We start from the raw sequence: 10,050 nt of genomic DNA on the forward strand, positions 1-10,050 counted from the left end.
AAACGATGACGAACTGATCCAAGTAAGGTCGGCATACTCTATTCATCAGATCCATGAAGACTGCGGGCGCATTGGTCAATCCGAATGGCATCACCACGAACTCGTAATGTCCATAACGAGTTCGGAAGGCGGTCTTCGGCACATCCTCCTCTAGCACTCGTAACTGGTGATACCCGGATCTCAGATCAATCTTAGAAAAATAGTTCGCCCCTTGCAGTTGGTCGAATAGATCATCTATGCGTGGTAGAGGATAACGATTCTTGACCGTCAGTTTGTTGAGTTCTCTGTAGTCGATGCACATCCTGAACGATCCATCTTTCTTTTTCACAAACAACACGGGTGCTCCCCAAGGTGAGAAGCTCGGTCTGATGAATCCTTTTCCCAGTAGTTCATTCAGTTGACTGGATAGCTCCTGCATCTCTGCCGGGGCTAATCGATAGGGTGCTTTGGCTACTGGGGTAGCTCCGGGAATCAGATCGATTCTGAATTCGACTTGTCTTACGGGTGGTATCCCTGGAAGGTCCTCGGGAAACACATCGGGAAAATCGCATACGTCGGGCACATCCTTGATGTCCCGGACTTCGCGTTTCACGTCTACAACATGTGCAAGAAATGCGTGACACTCCTTTCGTAAGTGCTTCTGAGCTTGGATACTTGAGATGATTCTAAGAGTGGTACTAGGTTTGTCGCCCAAGACAAGGAAGGTTTCGCCGGTTGGCAGATTAAGGCGAACGGCCTTATCGTAACATAGAATGTCCGCACGATGTGAACTCAGCCAATCCATGCCAATGATGACATCGAAACTCTTAATCGAGACTGGCATGAGGTTGATTTGAAAGGGATTATCGTTTAGAGTTAGGGTGCAGTTTAAGTATATCTCTTTAGTGCCTTCAGTTTTCCCGTTGGCCATTTCTACTATGAACGGTTCACTTAATGATTGTGGTATTGGTTTTAGCATGCCTTTAAAGTCGTGACTCACAAAACTCCTTTCCGCTCCACTATCAAACAAAATGCATGCATACGAGTTATCGAGAAGAAACGTACCCGTAACAACAGTAGGGTCCGCAATGGCTTCATCTTGTCCCATTGCGAAAACTCGGCCTCTTCCGCCGGTATTCCTGTTGTTTGCCTTCGGGCAGTCCTTGCGGTAGTGCCCTGTGCTCCCGCACTCAAAGCAAGCGCGGCTTACTCCGGTATTAGCAGTGGGGGCGGATTGTTGGGTTGGCTCCTTGCAATAGCGGGCTGTATGACCCTTCTTATTGCACCTGGTGCATTGAAGGCCATGACAGGGACCGTGATGGTGGAAGTTGCACTGGTTACATTTCGGTAGCTTTCCATTGTATGAATTTGTGGGGGCAGAGTTGGTAGGTACAGTAATAGCGTGGGTCGCTATCACTTGTTGTTTCTTGGGGTTCTCCTGGAGGATTTGTCCCCTCCTCTTGTTCCAAGGCCTAATCTGTCCCTGAGCCTCCCTAGGTGGATTTGCGGCTGTTGTGATGGTACTCTGTTTCGCTCCGTGATCGATGAGTCGTTGCGCCAGGCGTTTAGCGCTGTTGTAGGTGATAGGGTTGGAGGCTAGGACATGCCCTTGAATCTGGGGTGACAATCCCCAAATGTATCTTTCGACCTTCTTTGATTCTGGGTTGACCATGGTAGGGCACAAAGCAGCGAGATCGTTGAACCTAGCTGTGTAAGCGACTAGGTCAGACCCGACCATTTTCAAATTCCAGAGTTCCTGCTCAAGCTTTTGCACTTCACCCCTTGGGCAGTATTCTTCCAGTAGTAGTACCTTCAGTTCTTCCCAACTCATGGCGTTAGCGACAGTGAGCGTCACTGAGTTCACATGGCTTTTCCACCAAGTGAGGGCTCGATCTATGAAGGTGCAAGCAGCGAACTTAACCTTGCTTGTTTCTTGGCACGAGCAGATCTCGAAGACCGTTTCGGTCTTTTCGAACCATTGCATTAGTGCAATGACTCCGCCACTGCCATTAAAAGTCTTTGGCTTCGAGTTGGAGAACTCCTTGTAAGTACACTCTCTAACATGGCCCTGGCCGGTGCCACTATTGGGATGATTCGTGCTGCTTCCTGTACCTCCATTGGCATTGGAGTTTATTTGAGAGAGGGCTGCTGCTACTGCTGCGGTGATAGCAGCCTGGACCATTGCCGGATCATAAGTTAGTGGTGGAGGTGGTGGTGGGGTTGCGTTGGTACGTGCTGATCTACGAGGAGGCATTGCTCTGTCAAAAGGAAAAATGAGATATTATGAGTTTTGGTGGTTGTGAGTTGAATGATATTGAGTTAACTGCCTTAAATAGATTAAGAATTTGGTTTGATCAACAATGGGTTTTGAGCTTGATTTATTAATAACGTTTGAATGGATGCACTTATGAGTTGAACGGAATACACATATTTAAAACCGGAAAAGGGGGGTATGCCCTATATATATATAACATATAGTTGTGTTACATCCGAGTTTAGACAAAACTTTTTGACCTTTCTAAAGGTCTCCGATTACAGAAAGTTTTAACGAAAAGAAAATTCTTATCCGAAGTCCTAATTTATAACAAAATTTGAAATCCTGGCAGGCACTACTTGCGACGTAGGTTGCGCTTGGAGCTTGACTCCGCATCCGATTGCTTCGATTCCATTAGGCGTCGATCAAGAGCGGCTTGTTGCTCCCTTAACTCGGCTAGGGCTGCAATTATCTGTGCCTGAAATGCCTCAGACTGGAGTTGAACATTATCTTGTATCTTGTCCAGCCTACGGATATCAGAAGTGTGAACCTGCACTTCCACGTTGATATCCCGGAGTCGGCTTGCTTGTACTCCGGACTGATAGGACTGATTGGCTAACTTACCCACCATTACCGGGAGTGCTCGATCAGCCGAACTGCCACCGCGGACATCGTAGAAGTCCCGACACATGCGAACATTTAATTAAGCTAGATAATATGGAGCTCTAAAGGAAAAATAAAAAGTAGATCTATTGGTAAGAAATGTCTTAGGATGAGAACATTTAATTAAGATCTCACAAAAATAAAAAGAATACTGAGATTCCAAGGTACAAAACCATGACGGATGCTACTCATTATTTCCTTGGTGAATAATCTTAAACTTGTTAAATGTTCACCATCAATTCATATAAAGGATTCGGATTTTGGGTTTCACTCAAATTGTGGTAATAACAATTCGAAGATCATAAACACAGAAGTTGTGTAAACATAAAACTCAGTGGTAAATTCTGAAAGTCTAAAGGTTACGAGTGTGAAAGCGAATGTGATATGGAGAAATGTTAAAGGTGGTTCCGAAGATAAAAATGTACCTTTGTTATATTGTGAATGACTAATCAGTCAACTCTTAACTCGATATGAGAAGAGTAATGTAGCTCAACGACCTATGTAAGTATTAGTCTGATAAGGAAGAAACATTCGGAGTGAAAGTTTCATTAAGGATTCGACATACAGTCTTAGAGGTTTTGGTCAACATACATCAGCATGCTTTTAGGGACACTTAGCTAGTACACAGAATCAGAGTTATATATACCTACCCCATCATTCTGAATTGTATCGACGATAAAGTACCTAAGATAAACGAATTTTTAAAATAGCACACAAATAAAGAAATAATATATATATATATATATATATATATATATATATATATATATATATATATATATATATATATATATATATATATTTGAGTTTTTGATTTCCTGAAAGATAAACATAAACAATAAACAAAATATATATTTGGATTTTGGATTTTCTTGAAAACGAAACAAAAACAGAAAAGGAAAATATTTTTGTATTTTGAATTTGCTTATAAAAAATAAAAAGAAAATAAAAATAGAAAAGAAAAATATTTTTGTATTTTTTAAAAATTTTCTGAAGAAGAAATAAAAACATAAAAATACCAAAAATACATATTATATAAGGATACATGAAGTTCCGAGTCCCCGATGAACAGTAGACTGCAAGTCACTCCGAGTGCTCTGACCCATTCAAAGTGTGAACAGTGAATTGTGAGTACCTCCGAGGGATCGGACCGATTCTAAACTTAAGTGATGTATTCCTTTTACGAAGATGTGGCACAGATTCTACTTCTATCATTCCTAAGCCTTGAAGAATACAATTGAAGATTTTTTCAGGTAAGACTTTCATGAAGATGTCAGCAAGTTGGTCAGAGGATCTTACAAAATGTACCTCGACGTTCCCATCTTCTATGTTATCTTTTATAAAGTAATACCTCAGTGCTATATGTTTCGTCTTGTAATGTTGCACTGGTTTGTGACAAATCCGAATAGCAATTTGTGAGTCACAATAGAGTGGAATCCTCTTTATGTTGATGCCATACTCCCGAAGTTGGATTTGTATCCAGACGACTTGCGAAGTGCATGATACAGCTACGATGTATTCAGCTTCTGCAATTGATAGGGACACACAAGTTTGTTTCTTTGATTGCCAACTTACTAGTTTTCCATTTAGAAATGGGCATCCCATAGAAGTGCTTTTACGATCGAGACTGCATCCACCTAGATCAGCATCCGAAAAGGCTTGCACAAAGAATCTGGAGTTTGACAAATACCATATTTTGAGAGAAGATGATCTTTTGAGATATCTCAGAGTATTCTTCATAGCAGTCATGTGTGGTTCACAAGGAATCACCTGAAACCTAGCACGATAACAAACAACAAACATAATGTTCAAACGACAAGCAGTTAGATACATTAATGATCCAATCATCTGCCTATAGAGAGTAATATCCGTTGCAGGTTTGTCCAAGGACACTGTTAGCCTTGTTCTGAATGCCATCGAAACCTTGACTCGTGAATCTTCTTCCATTCCGAATTTCGCAAGTAATGACTTGGTGTAGGCTTCCTGGTTGATAAAAATCCCCTCCAAACTTTGTCTAATATTTAAACGAAGGAAAAAATTGATAGGACCCATTAAGCTCATCTCAAATTTAGTCTCCATCAACTTTTAGAATTCAATAGTCAATATAGAATTTGTTGATCCAAAAATGGTACCATCAACATAGATTTGGACGATCATCAGATGGTCACCATCCTTCTTATGAAAGAAGGTTGGTTCGACCGAGCCTTGTTTAAACTTTGATTGTTTTAAGAATCGAGTAAGGGTTTCATACCATGCTCGAGGAGCTTGTTTTAAACGATACACAATCTTATCCAAAATGTAGCAATGGTTTGGATACTTCTCATTTACGAAACCTAGTGGCTGCTCCACATAGACCGTTTCCTATAACTTACCATTTAGATAGGCACATTTTACATGCATCTGATAGACTTCAAAGTTCTTATGAGCCGCATAGGCGAGAAAATGCTAACAAATTCTAGCCTAACAACTGGTGTCAATGTCTCTTCGTAGTCAAATCCTTTTTCCTGGCATTATCCTTTAACAACTAACCAAGCTTTTTTCAGGATGACATTTCCTTCATTTTCAAGCTTGTTCTAAAACACCCATTTCATATCAATTATAGAAGCATCCTTTGGAGTTGGAATCAATCTCCATAGTTTGTTGTGTTAGAACTCATTAAGCTCTTCCTACATAGCTTGCACCCAATCAGAGTGATCAAGAGCAATCTTTACATTCTTCGGCTCAATTTTGGAGATGAATGAATTGAACATGCAAAATTCCATCTTTGAAAATAATGCAGTCTGATTCACTTTTATTTGAGCTCTCATGAGAACTCCTGAAGTTGGTGCTGTGATGACTTGAGTCTTGGGATGATCTTTTGTCCATTTGGTTAATGGTGGGTAGTTTGGATCATAAGCTAGGTCCAAATTCCGATTGAACGTCAGAGTCATTATTTTCATGCTCATTCTCCCCCTGGGAGTTTGCATGTTACTCAATGTTCGGAATAGGATTCTCCCCCTGGATAGGTATATCAGTACTAAATTCAGGGTTTGAATTTTCTAACATCCCGAAATTCAGGTAAGCTCTCAAACCCTTATTCTTTTCCAAGTTGTCTCATTTAGCCCTTAAAAGGAATAATGAAGCAAATGAGTACGATGGGGGTACTGAAGAGTATGTTGCGCGTACTGATGCGCCTTATTTGGATGCGGACTCGATGGAGTACGCTGGCGTACAATGGGCTACGCTGGGCGTAATCGGCCCAGACTCAAAACCCTAATTAATTGTTGTGCACTATAAAAGGGATGTTATAGTCTTATCCTCAGCCTCCATTGTTACAGAGAGAAACCCTAAGAGAGTTTTCCTATGTCCTAAAGCTTATAAGTGTGTGATTTGAGCTATTTTGCTTTTGTGTGTTAGAGAAGAAGAAGGGGAAGTGCTTGTGGAGATCAAGGCTTGGAATCAGGACTTGGATCTGAGATCTACAGAGAAAGGAGTTCCACTTAGAGGTAAAAAGTTCAAAACTTTCCATTGATAGTTGATTTGGTGTTCATGAGCCATTTCTAGGGTTTAAGTCCCAAAGGTGGAGACTTTATGAGCAAAAAGGGTTCCAAGGACCTAGATCTGTCCCATTTCAGTATTTTGAGGGTAGTTGATCCATAAAACTCCTATCTTGGTCGTTACTTTGGAGTGCCACAATGCACAGATTTGGACCAACGGATGAGATTAATCAATGGATATGATTTGAGAGTGTATGATATTACAATGGGGTAACATGTACCATATAATCACACAATTTTTAGCAAAAGGGTATTTTGGACAATTAACTACATTTATAAAAGGAAATTTTCGAGTTTTTAGGGTTGACTAATTCTCCTAATTTAAAAAAAAAATCTGAATTTTTTAGTTAATTCAATTTTAATTTTTACCAATTTTATTCTGTCAGAATATTTTTTATTAGAATGATGCTCTTTTAGAAATTTATTCTAATAGAATATTATTGAAGAAAAACAAAATTCTTGAATCAGATGGTTAAAAATAACAAACATTCTAATATATTCTTATACATCCGAACTTAAATACAAATTCATACATATTCTTACAGACTAAAATCCTTATACATTTTAAATATAGTTATACATATTCTAATAGACTTGTTGTTGAACTCGATTTCAAATATTTCTCTTGTATGATCAATATTGAATTCTTCTCCATGCCATTCTGAAAGAATAAGATATGTTACTAGTTAGTATTACTTAGTATTACCCGTTAAACAAACGTACTTGTTGTTAACAAACATTCTCAAAAGACATTCTAACAGAATGCATTTATATAAATAAATTCTAACAGAATACATAATGTACTTAAATACCATTCAAACATTCTCAAAAAACCTTCTAATAGAATGCGTTTATATAAATAAATTCTGACAGAATACATTACAAAATGTGCTTAAATAACTTTTTTGTAATCAAAATCCACTTTGCCAATATCCATGTGAAATTTAGAACCAAGTGAATTTTAGTAAAATCATTTCCTATCTACAACCATTAAAATCTATCTTTGATAAAAAAAAAGTTATATTCTATCAGAATATCATGAAATCAAATTCTAGGCATTTACAATATGTGAGAATTCTGCCATGAAAACAAAATTCTAAGCATTCTTAAATGTTTGAACAATCATATCCTCCAGCAGAAAATAAGAAATAACAATTTGAGCTGAAAATTTTGCCCGAATAGCCTGTTGTACTCTTTTGTAGTTTTGCATAAGCACAACACAGAAAATTAATTTGTTGACAAAGAATATCAAATTTTGAGTTCAATAGATTAGAATTGTAAGTGCACAACGAACATGAATTTGTAAAAGCTGGAATTTCTACAAAAATGGTTTACTATTTTATATACAACCCTCTATAGAAATTAATGGAAAGAAAATAAAAAAAACCCTCAACATAAGTCAATGATGGAAGCGTGGTTGAAAATTGGAATCGATTGGCATCAAACAAAAATCAAAACACAAGAAAAACATACTTGCAACTATGGTTAATTGGTCGTTGATGGCAACTAATGATACATGATGAAACAGAATGCCTACTTACCTCAAAATCGACACCAGCAGGCACCCCTTTCTTCTTCCTACTGGATTTCAGCCTCACTTCCCTTCATCATCTTCTCTTCCGATCGCACAGCCCCTCCCCTCCAGATTTCTCTTTCTTGGCCGATAGCAAAAAGGGAACCAATGCAACATGTCCTCACACAATGGACTTGGACGACTAGGGTTAGTTTAAGGCCTTTTTATGGTAATTGTTCCATTAATTAAGGAGTTTTCTATCTATATAAGATAATTATTTTTGGTTTAATAAATGAAGGTGATGTAAAGTTACAAAATTACTCTTATATTATTTTTTAATAATTTTATTATTCCTAAATTCCTTTTGGTTTTTTTTCTAAATAGGTTGATGTGAAGATTCCAATCACCATCCACATCAAAAAAGATCGATATGTCAGCTTTTCATATTGGGATGGCCTAATAATAGGTTAAAGATGAAAGATTTTTTTAAACTTATGGTTTTTACCTAACAAAAAAATTTTGATCTAAATTATTAAAAAGTGGTAAAATTAATAGCTTTTATAATAATAATTCATAAGAAAAGATAAAACAGTTTTTCTATGTTCTTTAAGAGTTTGAAATCAAATGCATCATACCAATGACAATAATTATAAAATACAATTTAATAATCTCATTTTAACTATTATATTCATGTGATATGAATGTATCATGCATCATACTAAATATTGACAATAATTATAAAATAAAATTTAATAATCTCACTTTAACTACTATATTCATGTGATATGAATGTATCTTAGTTTAAGTGCTAAATGCATTAATTTAACCATACACAATAAACTATTTCATTATCATTTTTTTTTAATGGATGGTTAGTGGTTAGATGTTCAATTCACCAAGTTAATTAGTTTTTTTATGTCCGGATTTAAACCCAAGGAGACCCGAGACCTCCTGCCTAAGAGGCTTTCACCTCTACCAAGTGGGCTATTCCTACATTGACAAATTCTTTCATTATCGTAACTTAGATATTTTCCAACCCAAACTATTTTTTTCATTAATTTTGTGTAAAAAAATGAGGTAAACAATATTTCATCTCTATTATTACACCACTCCATACATGAAAAAATATGTTCTTTGTTTGTAACTTATATAGATCGTCAAAAACACCCTTCAACTTACTAACTTTTTACAATTTTGTTTACAATCATTTTTATTGTAAAAACTTTACAAAATATATTATTATAAAGTACAATTAAGTAAATTATTTGTATATTATTAACTAATATCATTTTATTATATAATATAATATTATAATTACTTATTATTATATTTATAATATACCGAATCAATTCATAAAGACTGGAAATAAATAAACGTAAAACTTAAGGGATTAAAAGTGACATGTGAAAGTTTGAAACCATTATGATGTAAATGAATAGTATAATTATTGTATCTATATGCATAAAAATGACAACAATTACAAAACAGGACTCAATAAGCGCACTTTAAATGTTATATGGATGTGATATGAACGTATCTTATTTTAAGTGTTAAAAGCATGAATTTAACCAAAAGAAATAAATCCATTAATTGTCTTCACTTAGGCCATTTCCAGCCTAGCTTTATTTTTTTTTTACCAAAATGTTGTTAAAGATGATGCAAATAATGTTTCAACTCCAACCCTATTTCTATAACATTTGCATTTCATGTATTTTTCCCTTTTTCCCTTAAGTTAAAATTCATGCATTTTGGTCCCTGACCCAGTATGTTGGGCGTACGCTAGGGGTACGGTGCGCGTACTGGGTCGAAACGATGATCGTGGAGGTAGCCACATACACAGGGTGCACGTGGAGTATGCAAGGCATACAACCATATGGTAAAAACCTTAATTTTTAGTGTTTGAGCCCTATTTAAACACCTTAAGTTGCCCTTGGACCTTTTTATGACCAACCTCTACCTCTCTAAACCCTGAGAACGAAACCCTAATTGCTATTTGAGTGTTTTGAGCTTGGAAGTGATCTTTGAGAGTGTTTTTGGTGATCTTAGAGGACGAAGAGCTCTTGGAAGTTGCATTGGTGTGGTTGAAGCTTGTGGATCCAGAACCA

General features: G+C 36.8%; 1 protein-coding gene across 1 annotated transcript; it reads right to left on the reverse strand.

Moving 5' to 3' along the window:
- Positions 1-3,979: 3,979 nt before the first annotated feature.
- On the reverse strand, positions 3,980-4,975 carry LOC111897658 (uncharacterized mitochondrial protein AtMg00810-like). Its single transcript, XM_023893613.1, has one exon. The coding sequence runs from the start codon at positions 4,973-4,975 to the stop codon at positions 3,980-3,982; it is 996 nt and encodes a 331-aa protein (XP_023749381.1).
- Between the last annotated feature and the right edge of the window lie 5,075 nt (positions 4,976-10,050).

Source organism: Lactuca sativa, chromosome 9, assembly GCF_002870075.4.
Source record: "Lactuca sativa cultivar Salinas chromosome 9, Lsat_Salinas_v11, whole genome shotgun sequence".
Taxonomy (NCBI): Eukaryota; Viridiplantae; Streptophyta; class Magnoliopsida; order Asterales; family Asteraceae; genus Lactuca; species Lactuca sativa.